The sequence below is a fragment of the Gadus macrocephalus genome, chromosome 7, assembly GCF_031168955.1.
Source record: "Gadus macrocephalus chromosome 7, ASM3116895v1".
In the NCBI taxonomy this organism is placed as follows: domain Eukaryota; kingdom Metazoa; phylum Chordata; class Actinopteri; order Gadiformes; family Gadidae; genus Gadus; species Gadus macrocephalus.
The window spans coordinates 3,782,597-3,799,648 of record NC_082388.1 but is presented as its reverse complement, the minus strand read 5'-3'; the positions used below and the strand labels follow the sequence as shown (position 1 = coordinate 3,799,648).

General features: G+C 46.5%; 3 protein-coding genes and 2 long non-coding RNA genes across 7 annotated transcripts in view; 3 read left to right on the top strand and 2 right to left on the bottom strand.

Moving 5' to 3' along the window:
• Nucleotides 1-618: 618 nt before the first annotated feature.
• LOC132461244 (uncharacterized) lies at nucleotides 619-2,635 on the top strand. The gene is made up of 3 exons (XR_009526569.1): nucleotides 619-1,016; nucleotides 1,861-1,961; nucleotides 2,129-2,635. It is a non-coding gene; the product is annotated as an uncharacterized LOC132461244 (long non-coding RNA).
• A 190-nt stretch (nucleotides 2,636-2,825) lies between these two features.
• On the top strand, nucleotides 2,826-5,497 carry LOC132461243 (general transcription factor II-I repeat domain-containing protein 2-like). The gene is made up of 2 exons (XM_060056289.1): nucleotides 2,826-4,995; nucleotides 5,149-5,497. The coding sequence occupies exon 1, from the start codon at nucleotides 3,738-3,740 to the stop codon at nucleotides 4,992-4,994; it is 1,257 nt and encodes a 418-aa protein (XP_059912272.1). The 5' UTR covers nucleotides 2,826-3,737; the 3' UTR covers nucleotide 4,995; nucleotides 5,149-5,497.
• Nucleotides 5,498-7,489: 1,992 nt separating this feature from the next.
• Nucleotides 7,490-9,287, bottom strand: LOC132461241 (uncharacterized). The gene is made up of 3 exons (XR_009526568.1): nucleotides 9,160-9,287; nucleotides 7,856-8,768; nucleotides 7,490-7,610 (listed from the first exon to the last, which is right to left on the bottom strand). It is a non-coding gene; the product is annotated as an uncharacterized LOC132461241 (long non-coding RNA).
• pnpla4 (patatin-like phospholipase domain containing 4) lies at nucleotides 7,878-11,430 on the top strand. Of its 3 annotated transcripts, none has more exons than XM_060056287.1 (6): nucleotides 7,878-8,057; nucleotides 9,400-9,494; nucleotides 9,656-9,791; nucleotides 10,217-10,282; nucleotides 10,473-10,625; nucleotides 10,892-11,430. In XM_060056287.1, exons 1-6 carry the CDS (start codon nucleotides 7,878-7,880, stop codon nucleotides 11,021-11,023), a joined length of 762 nt encoding a protein of 253 aa, XP_059912270.1. In that variant the 3' UTR covers nucleotides 11,024-11,430. The 3 variants fall into 3 exon arrangements, with proteins under 3 accessions (XP_059912270.1, XP_059912269.1, XP_059912271.1); XM_060056286.1 differs by having other exon boundaries at nucleotides 10,470-10,625; XM_060056288.1 differs by lacking the exon at nucleotides 7,878-8,057 and adding an exon at nucleotides 9,159-9,273 and having other exon boundaries at nucleotides 9,312-9,494; nucleotides 10,470-10,625.
• Nucleotides 11,431-11,589: 159 nt separating this feature from the next.
• Nucleotides 11,590-17,052, bottom strand: part of sts (steroid sulfatase (microsomal), isozyme S) — a 52,978-nt gene continuing 47,515 nt past the window's right edge. The window contains exons 6-11 of the mRNA XM_060056285.1: nucleotides 16,593-16,729; nucleotides 16,169-16,306; nucleotides 15,245-15,404; nucleotides 13,092-13,213; nucleotides 12,436-12,737; nucleotides 11,590-11,728 (exon numbers count right to left, since the gene is read on the bottom strand). Of these exons, the coding sequence (XP_059912268.1) occupies nucleotides 11,630-11,728; nucleotides 12,436-12,737; nucleotides 13,092-13,213; nucleotides 15,245-15,404; nucleotides 16,169-16,306; nucleotides 16,593-16,729 (958 nt within the window). The 3' untranslated portion in view covers nucleotides 11,590-11,629. The remainder of the gene's footprint in view (nucleotides 11,729-12,435; nucleotides 12,738-13,091; nucleotides 13,214-15,244; nucleotides 15,405-16,168; nucleotides 16,307-16,592; nucleotides 16,730-17,052) is intronic.

Below are 17,052 nucleotides of genomic sequence, written 5' to 3'. Positions count from 1 at the left end.
CTAGATAATTGTTTTGAGTTAATTGATTAATATATCCCTGGGTGCAATTCCTAGGGTGGCGTTGTCGGCTAGCTTGTTTTTCCCCTAATGCCACACTTGCGTTGCTTATTCGCCTGATTTTCATAAATTAAAAACACAAAATGAAGGCAGGAATTACTTATAAGCAATGTCTGGCTGTGTTTAAAGCCCATGGTGCAGGTTTTTTTTTTTTTTTTTTCTGGCAATTTTCTAGTTGGTAATAAACATTTAAACAATTATCCATTGTATTTGATGATGTAGGTTATCACAAAAAATAAATATAATAAGAAAAGTAGGTGATATTTTAGCGGTTAGCAACAGGTCAGCGATGATTCTTATTTCTCCCACAATGCATTGCATGACGTCAGATGAGGTACTCCGCTTTGGGACAACACAGCCGAAGCCGCTAGTGAGAGAGTGACAGTGTCAGATTATATAAGTAAATACATAGATAGAGATAGCCTAAATATATATGTAGAGATAAATATATATATATATAGATAGATAAAATAGCATAACATAACATAGCATCGATAGATAGTGAGGGATAGCATAGCATAACATAGATAGATAGTGAGGGATAGAAAGCATAGCATAACATAACATAGATAGCTGATAGATAGATAGAGTAGATATATAAATAGATAAAATGGTTTACTACTGTATTTGTGGCGGGTGCAACAACTCAAGCAAAAGTGGACATAGGGTCCATTGCTTCCCCAAGGATAAAGGGATCTTCCGAAACTGGGTGCTTCGGAAGCAAAGAGCTAGCTTATTTTTCAGCTAGCTCTGTTACCGCATACTCATGAATATGCAGCGCGCATTTCAAGGAGGATGATTACCACTCAGGGGATGCCAAGATGGTCTCACTTGGTTTAAAGAGTGAGAGGATGGCGAAGTTAATTCCTACCGCCGTGCCGTCTGTGCATGCAAACCACTCTGCCTGCCCTGTCCCGAGGTCGAGAGACACCGTCTGCCGCAAGCGAGAGATTGCCACGGTAAGCATAATGCTATAGCTGCTAATTACAAGCTGCGCGTTAGCTAGCTCTGTTTGTATTTTGCATACCGTGTTCCCTTTGACACTGCCTCCACTACAAGCATGATCAGTCTGACATTAGAAGAGCATATTTCGTGATTCACGAATATGAGCCAAAACAAAATTGCCCTGAAGTAAATGTCCATATCGTCATGAAAGCTTCATGGCTAGTGTTTGGATCAGTGATCGTCATCATCAAGCGGCTTTCACAACAGTGTGTTTGTGTTTTGTGTTAGTGCTAGACTGCTACGGTTCTCTTTCACATATATTTGACCGTGACCGTGTCGCCAGGGCTGTAGTGGAGGCTAAACGCAAGTAAACGCAGTTTACCCACCTCAGAATTTCAGAAACAGAGTTTATCCACTTCTCACTTCAGAGTTTAGCTACCTCCCAATACAGTAAATGCACTACCCCATAGTTTACCCACCACTTATTTCACCACTACACCCTTGCATTTCTTTTTTATATACTTATATATACACTATACTTTATATTTAAATACTTTTTTATATTTGTTTTCGCAAGATGTTGACAGACGCCTCACAGCAGGTGACCGAGGACAGTGTAGACAGTGTAGACTTCTCCCTTGAGGCTTACCACTCCCTCATCTTGCACTTCACGCCCAAGCACACAGGGTTTTCATACCTTGGGATGTATAGCAGGTCAGTGCTATCCAATGGAATAACACTGCCAATTATTATTCATTTTATAGTAATAATAGTACCTACCTATTAACATGCCTATTGTAGTATTTTGTCATACATACACCAAGTTCCAAAGGTTTTCTCAAATGTGTTATTTTGTAGGCTTCTCTTAGCGGCGCTGCATTACAATGCCAATCGCGAGACAGCACGGAGAAGTGACGGAACGGAGAAGTACTGCGTGCGGTATCCGCGCTTCAGAAAAGGTGCCCATGTGATGCGTTCCATCAAAGAGGCAGCCTCATACGGTAAGCAGTGTCATGCAGTTCTATCATATTTTGAGATGGCGCACGAGACATCGGTGATCAGTGACCATGATCTTTATAAAGTAATATTATTATTATAATTAATATTATTATTATTATGTCTGCAGGTTATGCAACATCATTAATGAAGGCCCTTCGGGAGAGCTACGTCAATTCACCCGCGGTTCTTCGAGAGGTTAGCGCCAATTCGTCCTCCAATGTACCCGCCCCCATCGCCAAATCCTTCGAACAGATTCCTAAGGAGGAGGCCGTCAGCCTCTACCTAGCCCGGCAGTCACGCTTCAAGAAAACCTAATTTCACATTATTATTATTTTCCACAGAAAATTCTAATGATTTAGTTGTTATTATTTGCATGAATTTTTTTTGCATGTAATTCAAAATAATTTGGCAATCATTTTACCTGTGCCTTGTCAACCTCGGTGTGCGGTGTTGTCTGGGCTCACTGTGTGTCTGCTTGATGTGCTTTTTGCAAGTATCATTGCATGTATGCATGCATGAAATAGTATGTGTGTGTGTGTGTGTGTGAGAGAAATACCTGAGGGTCAGCTGACCCTCAGGTATGACCACACTATTGCAGAATTAATTAGAATTAAACATTTCGGGTCTAGCCCTTCATCAGTGTTCCATCACTGACCATGCATTTATTTGTCTTTGACGGCCATCGGCTCTCGGTATTTCCTCATTTGCCCTCTCACGTCTAACCGGTTCGAAATTATATGGCTGTGGTGGGCCATCATAAATGTTGACTGTGGGTCTTGCTACCTCTTCCTCATCCCCGTTAGACGCCATGGTGCTAGTTCTAGTATGCGTCTACCTCAGGGGTGCCCAACCAGTCGATCGCGATCTACCAGTCGATCGTGGGCGGAGTTTCAGTCGATCGCGAGAAGTGTATGACAAAAAATAAATAAATAAATACAAAATAAAAAACACTAATCAAATCATTGTTCATGAGAGGCCAATGTGTATTTTCATAATAATAAAATGAAAAAGAAAAATAAGTATGCAGGCAACCTTTTTTATTCATGCTAGAGTCTGATTGCTGGCCATGGTTTGCCACGGTTGCTAGGTTGTAACCAGGGACTCTACAGCGGGAAGACGTAGCTGTCAGTTGAAGAGATAATGTCGGAAGCCAAAAAAGCTAAAACGTATCACTTTCATCGCGAGTGGGAAGATGATTACTTTTTTACTTTTTCAAATTCAAAGTCGGTTTGTCTGATCTGTAATGCTGCTGTGGCCATTCCGAAGAAGGGGAATTTGGAGCGACACTTTCTTACGGTTCACAAGAAGTATGCTAGTGACTTCCCGGCGAGATCAGCTCTACGGACTGAGAAGGTTTCTGAGCTGAAGAGACAACTAGCCGCAAAGCGTGCAGTGTTTACGAGACCTGTCAACAAGAGTAAAGCTGCCACGGTAGCGTCTTACCGTGTCAGTAGAGTTCTGGCAAAGCGAAAAAAATGTTTTAAAGATGGCGAAGTTTTCAAGGAAGCTTTTTTGGAAGCCGCTGACACGCTTTTTGCTGACTTCAAATACAAGAAAGAGATCGTGTCCTCTATTGAAGATATGCAGCTGTCCAGGAACACCGTTACAAGGCGGTGCGAGGCCATGTCAGGGGATATAGAACAGCAGCTACAAAATGACACTGCCTTTGTTTTTCCTTGCAATTTGATGAGTCGACTGATGCTGTGGATGTGGCGCAGTTGTGTGTTTTCATTCGGATGGTTTTTGGCGACATGACGGCAAAAGAGGAGCTCCTGACCATTTTGCCTTTGAAAGGGCACACAAGAGGGTCAGATATTTTTGACACTTTTATGGAGTTCGTCAGCAAGTCTAATCTACCTCTCTTCAAACTGACATCCATCACAACTGATGGGGCTCCATCTATGGTTGGGCGCACTGCTGGGTTCGTTGTTCTGTGCAAGCTTTCGGAATCTTTCCCGGATTTTTTGAGCTACCACTGCATCATTCATCAACAACAGCTGTGCGGCAAGATTTTAAATATGAAGGACGTCATGGATGTTGCGATGAATATCGCTTGCTCTGTTCGGGCCAGGAGTTTACAGAGGCGTTTATTCCGTGCCCAGCTGGAGGAGGCAGGTGCAGACCACACAGATCTGCTGCTGCACACCGACGTCAGGTGGCTGAGCCGTGGCAGATTCCTCAAAAGATTTTTGGAACTTTTGCCCGAAATTAAAGAGTTCCTGAAACACTCAACAACCCATGCTGTTGCTTATTCCCAGCTGGATGACGGTCAGTGGCTCACTGATTTGGCCTTTCTCACCGATGTCACCAATAAGATCAATGACTTGAATCTCGAGCTGCAGGGGAAAGGAAAGCACATCGCCAACATGATCAGTTCAGTGAACGCATTTAAAACAAAGTTACGCCTGCTGTTAAGCAGGTTGCAGCGGTGTGACCTGAGGAGATTTCCACACATGGAGGCAGAGCTCTGCCGCCAGGGCAAGGAAAGTGTGGAGCTGTCAGATGCTTATGCGCAACAAATTCAAAGCATTCTATCGGAGTTTGAGCGCCGGTTTGCGGACTTTGCTTCCATTGAGCCCGTTGCCCAGTTCCTATGCTTTCCATTTGCAAATGTTGATGTTCATTGCATTGCCCCCCAAATAGCCACGCTCTTCAGCCTGGACGGCAGTGCTGTGGAGAACGAAATTCTTACTCTCACAAATGACATTGAGCTAAAAGCAAGAGCAACACCTGGCATAAGTGGCGAATTTTGGAACCTGTTGCTGGAAGAGAAGTATCCAAGCCTCAGACAATGTGCACTGAATATGTCTTCCCTTTTTGGATCAACATATTTGTGTGAGTCTGCCTTTTCTCACATGAAAATCATCAAGTCGAAGTACAGAACGACATTGACTGATGACCACCTTGCGGCCTGCCTAAGGCTGGCGCTCAGCTCCTACCGCCCGGATTATGAGAAGCTTGCTGACTCCTCCCAGTGCCAGAAGTCTCACTAAGGTAGAGAAGTTTTCTTTTTATTAATATTATTATATTATTCTTATCTTGAATTAGGCATAGTCCTATTCATATATTGTACTTTGAAGAGTATGTTACATCTTCACATCCCCATAGTTTGTACTTAGTATTTTCCTATTTTTATCTGTTTTCCAGTTGAATTTGAATCCATCTGCCGGTTTCTCTGCCAGTGCCAATGCCCCGTTAAGCATTCTGAAATACTGGACTTCCCTTCTCCTCCTGCCTGCTATGAAGTTATCTCTACTTTTGTGTGTGTGTGTGTGTGTGTGTGTGTGTGTGTGTGTGTGTGTGTGTGTGTGTGTGTGTGTGTGTGTGTGTTGGACTGGCCTGGCTGGAGTGTGTGTGTGTATTAATTGTGGTGTTTTATTTAGATTTGGATTTTTTTTGACTGCACAGCCTTTTCTGGAGTTCTTGGCTGCTCTTTTCTGTAGTTTTGGTGTGTCTGATGTGACAGAGAGAGAGAGAGAGAGAGAGAGAGAGAGAGAGAGAGAGTTCTTGTGAGCTTGTTAAAGGCCCACTATGCAACTTCGGGAATTTCTTCGCTGTTTTCTTGGTTTTGGCACGCACATTTCTCTACACAGCACCCCCTACAGCTTCGTAGTAGATATTTTACAACACTGTCGTAACAACTCGTTGACGACCCTTCCCCATGCACTTCTACGCGAGCCATGTGCATTTGTTTTCAAAGAAGCCGGCGAATGCGTGGAGCCATGTCCGAAGTAAATGTTCATGAAGTGTAGGCAAGGTTATACATTTTTTAAATGGTGTATTTGTATTGCAATAAACATAAAGCCATCCTTTTTTATAGTTGACGGGGAGAATTTATATCCTAGATTATAATTGTTTTATCTTAGGTTGAACAGAACAATCAGTGTGAGAGTGTTGGCCAACATAATAATCTAAATAAACAAGAACCTGGATTCGGGGATTCAGTCTGTATCAGGGGGACGAGACAGACGAACAGCAAAACACCAATGGAAACAAAGGTGTTTATATGGTTGCAACCAAGCAAGCTAGAAACATACAGGGCTCACAACAAAACGGTCGAGAAAACAATTTTTACAGGGCTCACAACAAAATGGTTTGATCAAACACATGTGTACAGAGACTATCAACATCAAGAATACCACGAGGACAAAGTTCACCCAAGGGTACTTTCAATTTCAAAAGCAACACGGCCAAGTCGGAGTCTGATTTGCAGTCTTCTTTTTCTTTCAGTTCACGCTATTCCTGAAAAGCTTGCCCAACGTTTACTCGTGTCTGGCCTCTCTGTCGGTCAGTCTCCCTTTTCTCTTCTTCTGTTCCTCCGACATTGGGTTTCTCTGTCTCTTTTTAGTCGGCTGATCTATGATGAATGTAACAATCCCTTAGTTACTTGTGTTTATATCGAGCCGGTTCCGTGTTTGGGGGTCTGTGCCGTAAAGCAATTCGTTACTTCGCGAGACCCGAGACTCCCGCGAGAGTGGGCGGCGGGTCGCCGGCAGAAACATATTCCTTTTCTCCGCCAAAATGCGCAAGGGGGAGTTGAAACAACGAACAATCGAACAAAAATGTATAATGGAACCATCGCAATGACTCCTAGCCTGTTATATTAAGGTAAATCAAGCCAAAAAAGTTGTATAGTTCCCCTTTCACTCGTGTCTGATCTCTTTTCTGGTCCATTCTTCTTTTGTTCCACCGACAGTCGCCTCTTGGGTTCCTAATCAGTCGATTGATCCATGATGAATGCAACAATTGCCTCGCAACTGGCTGTTTATATCTAGCCGGTGCCATGTTTGGGTGTGTGTCTGTGCCGTAAAGCATTTTCGAAACTACAATCTGACTACATTTTCTAGGATACTTCCGCTGCGTCACATCCGGAATGTCCCGGTCCGAGCAGATCAAGTTGCATATGCGCTTTTTCACTGTAGAGGCGACATGGGAAAATGACACACCCACCAATCGACCCAGAAATGGATGCAGAACCATCAGCATAACTCTCAACCTGCATACTTAATGTAATTTTGGCTAAAAAAGTTGCATAGTGGGCCTTTAAGTTCTGTTTTGACAACCTATTTTTTGACACATTGATCATTTCCTCGTTTATTGGACTTAACTTACTGTTTATTCTCCTGTGCAAATAAAAAAACAACTACATTTGACCTGGACTTTAACACCATTTTGGAGACATTTCTAACTTTATATACATATTTTGAGTGCTCAATGTACCCATTAATCGAAACTTGCACCATGGGCTTTGAATGAGCAAAGTATAAACCACCTGGATTGATTTGATCACAAAACGGGCTTTTGATATATTTTTGGATGAACATTCTGCAAGACTTTTACCTTAAAAAAGTCAGGACTTTTACTTTGAAAAAACAGGACCAAGAAGTCAAACCGGAAGTGAAACGCGTCAGCACGCCGGTGGCTTTGTTATGACCGGCTATTACCGTGGATCTAGTCGTGTTTTGTCGCTTATGACATTATATCTTAACGTTTAAATCACCAAGATACACCAGGCTCCCCCGCTGCGACTTTAGATCTCGCGACATCTGCAAAACTGCGTGAAGAAGGAGGTGACGTCGCGATACTATGCAAATAAACTAAATAGAGACCTCTCTATCTATCTAGTTCTGTGTGCGCAACTCCATGGAGAATGCGTTTAGTACCGACAGGTTACAATTATTAATAGAGGTCTAATCGATTATGGCACTGGGACAAATCAAATATTTAAAACGAGATAATCTGCATGTTTTTCAGCCACAAATTAAAACGTCAATGTGGCTTAGCTGATACGACCCGTTGTGAATTACATTTAAATTAACTTTAATTGCTTTTCGGCGCAGTTCTGCGAAGCGACCTCCCCTCCTTTCCCGGAGTGAATGGCCGCGCTGAACCTTTCCTTCGCCGCCTGCGGGTTCATGGGGATATACCAACTGGGGGCCGCGGGGGCCCTCCTGAGACACGGGGACCGCCTGGTGGCGTCGCTCCGGGCGTGCGCCGGGGCGTCCGCGGGCGCCCTGGTGGCCGCGGTGCTCATCACGGCCCCCGACAAGGTGGAGGTAAAGGAACACATGGAGGACGAAGAGCGTTAGATAAGGTTGAGTTTGTGTGTGTGTGTGTGTGTGTGTGTGTGTGTGTGTGTGTGTGTGTGTGTGTGTGTGTGTGTGTGTGTGTGTGTGTGTGTGTGTGGTCCCTGTGTGTATGTGTGTAGTAGTCCCTCCCTGTGTGTGCGTATGTGTCTGTGTGTGTCTGTCTACTCTGTGTATGTGTGTGTGTGTGTACCTACCCTGTGTGTATCTGTCTGTTAGTGTATGTGTGTGCCTACCCTGTCTGTGTGTGTGTGTGTGTGTGTGTGTGTGTGCGTGCACGTCTGTGCACAATGCGTAACATAATTAAGTTGCACATTAAATATTTATGTTTATTACAATTGGATGAATGGAAGTATCTTTAGTAAGCCTACTATTTGATGTACCTCAGATTACATTTTACCGTTGCAGATAGTGCTGTAAAATTGCAGATAGTTTACAGTTACAGATCCATGTTACAGTTACAAATCCGTTTAGAGTTACAGATCCGTATTACAGATCCGTTTTACAGTTAAAGATCCATGTAACAGTTACATATCCGTTTTACACTAACAGATCCGTTTTACTGTTACAGATTCATGTTACAGTAACAGATTCATGTTACAGTTACAGATCCGCCAGTTACAGATCCGTTTTATAGTTACAGAGCCGTATTAAAGTTACAGATCCATGTTACACTAACGCCTCGTGCCCACTGCACCGTCAGTCAACGGACGTGGGAAGGCGTGGCTGACGGATGGGGGAGTAGTCTTTGCAGATGCATCCGTCAGCCAATCAAATCGGTTCGCCGGGTTCTTCCCGCTTCTTCCTGCTTGTTGCGAGGCAAGATGACCCGCTTTCCCGCTTTCCAGTATCGTCAGAGCCCGAGTCGCGTCACAGTGCTTACATTTGCATACGCGATCTGATTGGATGACGGAACCGTCGCTGCCGAAAAAGTTGAACATTTTTCAACTTTCTGACGGTGGCGAACGCTCCAACTGAACGGACGGATCCACAATGCATTGCGCGTCCGTCCCCATTCAAAGTCAATGGGCAACGGACAACTGACGGAGGTAGTGGGCACGGGGCGTAACACGTCCATGTTACAGTAATAGATCAATGTTAAAGTTACAGATCCATGTTACAGTAACAGGTCCATGTTACAGTAATAGATCAATGTTAAAGTTACAGATCCATGTTACAGTAACAGGTCCATGTTACAGTAATAGATCAATGTTACAGTTACAGATCCCATTTATGGTTACAGATTAGGTTTTACAGTTACATATCAGTTTTATAGTTTAAGAACCGTTTTACTGCCCTCCCTCTCTCACAGCACTGCAAAGACTTCACCTACAAGTTTGCGGCCGAAGTGCGAAGCCAGAAGCTGGGAGCCCTGACGCCGGGCTACGACTTCATGCTAGCTCTACGGTAACAAACTGAATGTTACAAACCAAAAGATGGCAGAGAGAGAGAGAGAGAGAGAGAGAGAGAGAGAGAGAGAGAGAGAGAGAGAGAGAGAGAGAGAGAGAGAGAGAGAGAGAGCTCATTGGCTGATGAGGATCTGTCCCTCTTTCCTCCCCTCCGTCCAGGAGCGGGATGGAGGATGTCCTGCCGGGCGACGCCCACAAGGTGGCGGCTGACAGACTCTGGGTGTCCGTCACACACGCCAAGAGCGGGAAGAACAGCCTGGTGGGGGAGTTCAGCTCCAGGGACGAGCTGATTATGGTGTGGTTTCTCTCTCTCTGTCTCTCTCTCTCTCTGTCTGTCTCTCTTTGTCTCTCTCTCTCGTCACTCCCCTCTCTCTCTCCCCCCTCTCTTTGTTTCTCTGTCTCCCCCAATCTCTCACCCCCCTCGCTCCCTTCCCCTCTCTGTCTCACCCTCTCCCTCTTTTGCTCGTCATTAAATGCTAACCTATCTGTGTGAATGCTGATATCTCTCTCTCCCTCTCTCTCGTCATTAAATGATAACCTGTCTGAACACTGATTGATATTTGATATATATATATATATATATATAGTAGTACTAATATGATTTCAGAAACTCTCAACTTTGACGAAGACAAACTAAGAATAACCTTTGATGTTACCCTCTCTCTCTCTCTCTCTCTCCCCCTCCCATTTATTGACTGAACTGATGAATATCTTACCCAGGCGCTGCTGGCCAGCAGCTTCGTGCCAGTCTACGCCGGACTCCGCACCCTGGAGTTCCGTGGACAGGTAATAGGAACGCCGTGGGAATGACTGGGAATGCCAGCATGAAGATGACACATGCATGATAGGACTCAAAGAATGACCCTTTCTAAGACTCTCCCTCTCTCTCTCCTCTATCCCTCTCTGTCTCGCACGCTCTCTCTCTCCCCTCTACCCGACTCCCTCCCCCCCCCACTCTCCCTCCCTCCCCCAGAAGTATTATGACGGGGGCTTCAGCGACGGCCTCCCCCTCCTCCCCTCCGGCCACACCCTCACCGTCTCCCCCTTCGCCGGGCGGGGCGTCAACGTGTGCCCCGCCCACACGGGACGGTCCCAACGCCACTTCCGGCATGCCAACATGAACATCCTGGTGAGAGAGAGAGAGAGAGAGAGAGAGAGAGAGAGAGAGAGAGAGAGAGAGAGAGAGAGAGAGAGAGAGAGAGAGAGAGAGAGAGAGAGAGAGAGAGAGAGAGAGAGAGAACCTCAACAAACTTTGCCATGACGACGGTGACGACCATACCACGACTAACACCAAAACGAAACACGACGACCGACATTCTGACGCACGTTGACTCTCGGAAAAGCGGATCACGATCGCCTCTGACCACTTCCTCCTCTTCTGTCTCCCCCCCTCAGCTCTCATTGGACAACATTGTGAGGCTGAACCAGGCCCTGTTCCCGCCCCCCCTCGTTCGGATGCGGTCGCTATGCCAACAGGGTGAGGAGGACACCCTCCGCTTCCTGAAGAAGGAGGGATGGCTGTACTAACAAGCTAGCGTTAATGAGCTCAAAACTCCCTCATTACTAGAGACTCAAACTGTTTGGGGGCATGGACAACCCGGGGGGCGCTGCTCAAGTGCCGATTGACCGATTTTTGGTCTTGATCCGGATCAAAGAGTGTGACAGACAGCTCAACGGACCAATGGCTTGCCGGGGGCCGCAAACCTCAAACAGAATTGAGCGAACAGCACCTTAAAAAACAGAATGTAATTGATTAATTAATTAATTAATTAATAAATGGAATATAATATTAATTCTTACCTTGTTTCAGACTCCTTTGTATCTGTGTGGGAAGGGAGTGCTTCTACCCCTGAGGCCATGTTTCTACAGTAACCCAGGAGGGACAAACGGCTCTACAGAGAATTTAAATGTATTTTAAAACAGAAGTGAACCCCCTTGCCAAGTGTTTTCCTTTTTCGACACCATAGGTAGAGTTTTAGGAAAGAGGGGGAAGGGTACCGATGAGAAACCGTGTGTATGAATGGGTGAATGAATGTGTGTATGTATGAATGGGTGAATGAACTGCTCTCGTTTACACTATTGCCACAAAAACGTCATATCCATCGTTTTATTTCAGTTATCGTTAAAACCACGTCATTTAGCCCAGCTCCAGTCTGTGGCCTTCTGAACTCTGTGGCGTTCCTCCCGGCAGAACAGACCGCCCCCGGAGCCCCCCCGGGCCGGGCAGGACGGCTGCACACAACAAGATGGACGACGAGGTTAGTGGTCTGACTTTACTAACCAGGGGCTAATCAAAGCGCTTTACAATACTGCCTGACATTCACCTATTCACACGCACATTCAGACACACATGCCCCATCCATTCACCCATTCATATACACATTCATCCATTCGTTAACACATCCATACACACATTCACCAGTTCATACACATATTCACACATTCATTCATATACACATTCACCTATTCATACACATATTCATTGACCCATTCATACACATATTAATTTACCCATTTATTCACACATGCAATCATTCACACACACATGCGACCATTCCTACACACATTCACACACATATTAATACACATATTCCCACAACCAGTCATACAAGCAATCACCTATTCACACACCTATTAATTCACCCATTCATCAAACCATTCATTCACCTTCTCATACACACATTCACACATTCACCTATTCACACCCATTCATACACACCTTAACCCATTCATTCACCCACAGATTCCTTCACACATTCAACCATTCATTCACACAACCAGTCATACACGCAATCACCTATTCACTAACCTATCAATTCACCCATTCATCCAACCATTCATTCACCTTCTCATGCACACATTCACCTATTCAGACCCATTCATACACACCTTAATCCATTCATTCACCCACTCATATCCCCATTCACCCTTTCACCCACCTGCAGCCAGGGTTTCCAGAGGACGTGGCCCAGGGCCATCTGGTCGTCCGCCGGCTCCAGAGAGGCCAGGTGGCGCTCCACCGCCGCCGCCATCGCCGCCATGACGACGGCGAACCGCGGCTCCGTGGTGGGGGTGAGGGGCGTGGCCTCGGAGGGGTCGCGGGAGAGGTCGTAGAGCAGCGGGGGGTCGTGGTGGGTGACGTAGGGAGCGTGGCAGAGGCACACCAGGGTGTCGGTGCATGACTCGCCACCGGGGGGGGTGAAGACGGGTGTGAAGTAGAAGGCCTTCCAGGCCGCGTCCGCTGTGGGGGGGGGGGGGGACAATCATTCACCCATTCATACACACATCATTCACACATTCATACACACATCATTCACACATTCATACACATATTCATTCACACATTCATAAACACATTCGTACACATTCATTCACCAATTCATACACATATCATGCACACATTCATTCGCACATTCATACACACATTCACCCATTCATACACCCATTCACCCACTCATACACCCATTCATACACACATTCATACAAATTAATAGTCACACGTGGAAATTACGAGTTTCAAGATCTGTACCGTTGAAGACGTCTCTAGTTCCCCATGGGCCTTGAACGCAGCGCGGCCTTAAAGGCGCAGACTCACAGTTTGGCGGGTGCCAGCGGACGGCGTTGAGGTGGGCGTTGCAGTAGTGAAAGAGGAACTCGTGGCTAGACCGCGTCGCCCGACCCAGCAACAGCGGCATGAGGTCGTGGCCGTCCAGCTGCCTGCCGGTAGCACATGATGGAGGAGGTTAACAGAGGAGGTTAATTAATGGGTGAATGTGTGCGTTCATACCACAGATTTCTAGCCAGTGGTCCACTCAAACACACCCATTGATACACACGTCCACCCAATCATACACACATATTCATACACAGTGACGGCTGGTGAATTTTATTATAGGGGGGGCAGAAAGTTTGTAAACCAAACCCCTGTAGGGGGGTCTGGGGCCCTCCTCCCCCCGAAGATTTTTATGTGTTTTTCATATAAAAACAAAGCATTAAAGACTAAATAGAACATTTGCCCCTAAAGACAAAATAGAACATTTCCTTACAAAGACGAATGGAGCCAGGGAACTAAGTTTTTACTTAATTTATTTGCCTTGTAGAATTCAGCAAGATTAAAAGTGCAAATACATCAATAATAATTGGGAATTACCGGTATACACAAGTTAACATTCTCTCTCTCTGTCTCTATCTGTATGTGTGTTTGTGAGAGAGTGAGAGTGAGAGAATGTGATTCTAAAAGGGGTGAGTGTGTTACGGACAATCTATTGTGTTGGTAACTTCACTCATAAATCTATCTACAGTTAAGTATGCATTTAGACAAATATGAAAAAATATCAATATAATATGTGCAACCTTTTATGTGTGGTTGTTCAAGACACACTGAAGGCATGATGCCACCATAGGTTTGCAGAGAACTATATACAATATTGTTACGTATTTTAAGAACCTGAGCTGCCCTGCTAGGAAGCAGGACCAAACATATAAGCCGTAAATAGTATACATAGCCACAAGGGGAGCAGGACCTTACTGAAGGCTGCAATAGCTGCTCCATCCACAGAAGGCAGCACCACAGACAAGTGAGGAAGCCGAGGGTAATACGTCACACCGGCTCCGCCCACTTCACACAGGCCATGTGGATCCGACCATAATAGTCAACAGTAAACTTAAACTCGTCAGAATCTTCTAGCTGCTACCAGACAAAGGGTTAATGTTTTTGATCAGCTGGGAGACGCTCAGCACGTGTTCAACACGCTTCCACCTCCTTTTCCTCCGTAGTTACCATACCGAAATACTTTAACAAATAAAGTGCGTTAAAAGCTATCCTGGATTGGAACCCTTTCTTGGAAGAACTCTGCAATATACACACCGAAGGCATGATGCCACCATAGGTTTGCAGAGAACTATATACAATATACACACTGAAGGCATGATGCCACCATAGGTTTACAGAGAACTATAGACAATATACACACTGAAGGCATGATGCCACCATAGGTTCGCAGAGAACTGTATACAATATGCACACTGAAGGCATGATGCCACCATAGGTTTGCAGAGAACTATATACAATATATTTAATTTCCAATTTTTCTGAATTGGGTCGTCGACTAAAAGGAACTTCTTTGAGAGACGAAACGGAATTGCGCACGTTAGCTGCCATGTTGAAATCAGTAAGTGACTTGATCGAAGATATGCCTTCGCGCTCTTTGCTCAGTTACGTATGACGCAAGCACGTTAGGGCGAGTCCCAAATCCCCATTGAAAATGCATTGAAGGCTCAATTTCCGAAAAAAAAAGTTTTAACATTAGAGTCAACGGAGAAGGCTTGGGCGATTTGGTCGATGAATTCGCCCATAGAGGCGGGACCATTTGAAACGCGACTTGAATCTGACGATTCTGATTGGACAATGACAGATAATAGGTCTAGAACACTGAAAACTACTTTTGCCGTGATAGAATAAAAAAAATAAAATAATCCTCTTTCTCCCAGTTTGTAGTGCGTCGCCCAAATCGCCCCTATACACCATCCACCCCTGTTCATACACCCATACAAACACACAATCACACATTCACCCATGCATACACATTCACACATTCATACACCCATTAATACACACATTTACCCATTCATAAACATTCACCCATTCATAAACACATTCACCCATTCATACACACATTCACCCACGCATACACAGATTAACACATCCTTACTCACATTCAACCAATCATCCACCTAGCGGGGTCTGACCTGTCATGTGGCAGGCGCGCCCCCATCAGCGCGGTCAGGGTGGGGAGCAGGTCCATGTGGGAGGTGGGCTGGTCCACCACCCGCCCCCGGGGGAGCAGCCCGGGCAGGCTGAGGATCCCCGGGACCCGGATCCCCCCCTCCCAGTTAGTGGATTTACCCGCTAGGGGGGTGAAGGGTGGTGCTTAGGTTAATGAGGGAGGGAGGGGTGGAAGGAGGGAGGGAGGGAGGGAGGGAGGGGGTGAGAGGTGAGTAAGGGAGAGAGTGAATGAGTGACTGAGTAAGTGAGTAAGGGAGTGAGTGACCGAGTAAGTGATTGAGGGAGGGAGTAAGGGAGGGAAGAGTGAGTGAGTGAGTGAGTGAGTGAGTGAGTGAGTGAGTGAGTGAGCGAGCGAGTGAGAAAATAATCTCAAAATAATCTCAACAAACAGCTCGGACGGACATAGAAACTACTGCTTCATGATACAGAGGAAAAACATGACCTTGTTACCAACTTTAATCAATAGAAGTTGACTGGCTTCATTCCCCTGCACACCTAGCACGCATGGACACCTAGCACACACCTAGCACGCACCTAGCACGCACGCACCTAGCACAAACCTTGCACACACCTAGCACGCACCTAGCACACACCTAGCACACACCTAGCATACACGCACCTAGCACACAACTAGCACGCACCTAGCACACATGCACCTAGCACACACCTTGCACGCACCTAGCACACACATACCATACACCTAGCACTCACCTAGCTCGCACCTAACACACAGCTAGCACACACCTAGCACTCGTGCACCTAACACACACGTAGCTCACACCTAGCACGCATGCACCTCATTCGCCTTTAAACTTCATTCTCCATTTTCCCGCCCTTCTTTCTCAGTTAGCTCTAAAAGCTAGCGTGGAGCGGGGGCGTCCTCCTACCCTTGTAGACGCCGTTGGAGCCATGGTGGACCTCGCCCTGGTCCGAGACCTCCTCCAGGTGGGCGCCCTGGTCCGAAGTCAGGTACACCAGCGTTTTGCCCCTCAGGTTCAGCCTCTCCAGGGTGTCCACGACGAACCCTGGGGCCGGGGGTCGGGGGTATGGTCAGAGCTCACCTCAGAACACACACCTAGCACGCACCTAGCACACCCGCACCTATCACGCACCTAGCACTCCCGCACCTGGCACGCACCCTCACCTAGCACCCACACCTATCACGCACCTAGCACTCCCGCACCTGGCACGCACCCTCACCTAGCACCCACACCTAGCACGCACACCTAGCAGGCACCTCGCAAACAGACAAGCAATTCATTTGGCGGACATTAATTAACCCTAACCCAATTAACCGGCAGGCACACTCACCCACAGCCCAGTCCACCTCTCGGACCGCGTCGCCATAGATACCGTGGGGGCCGGACTCCCTTAAAGTAGGCGTGGCAAAGAGGGCCGTGTGCACCTGGAGGAAGGATAGGAAGAGGAGGAAGGGCTTCCCCGAGTTACTGGTGAGAGGGTGAGAGGGTGAGGGGATGAGGCCGGGAGGGAGGGATGGGGGGGGTGAGGGAGTGGGGGAGGGAGGGAGGGAGGGAGGGAGGGAGGGAGGGAGGGAGGGAGGGAATCACTCCACCAGCACCACCGCCACCACCACCTCCATCACCACCAATACCACCTCCACCACCAATATTACCAACCCCACCACCACCACTACCATCTCCACCAACACCACCACCACCACCACGTCCTCCACCAATCACCACCGCCACTACCAACGCCACCACCACAACTACACCAACCGCGACTACCACCACTACCACCACCGCTACCA

Coding starts and splice junctions, on each gene's coding strand:
- LOC132461243 (XM_060056289.1), top strand. CDS start 3,738: ATGGTTTTTGGCGACATGACGGCAAAAGAGGAGCTCCTGACCATTTTG.
- pnpla4 (XM_060056286.1), top strand. CDS start 7,878: ATGGCCGCGCTGAACCTTTCCTTCGCCGCCTGCGGGTTCATGGGGATA. Junction 9,792..10,216: donor CCAGGGACGAGCTGATTATG/GTGTGGTTTCTC, acceptor TATCTTACCCAG/GCGCTGCTGGCCAGCAGCTT. Junction 10,283..10,469: donor CCCTGGAGTTCCGTGGACAG/GTAATAGGAACG, acceptor TCCCTCCCCCAG/AAGTATTATGACGGGGGCTT.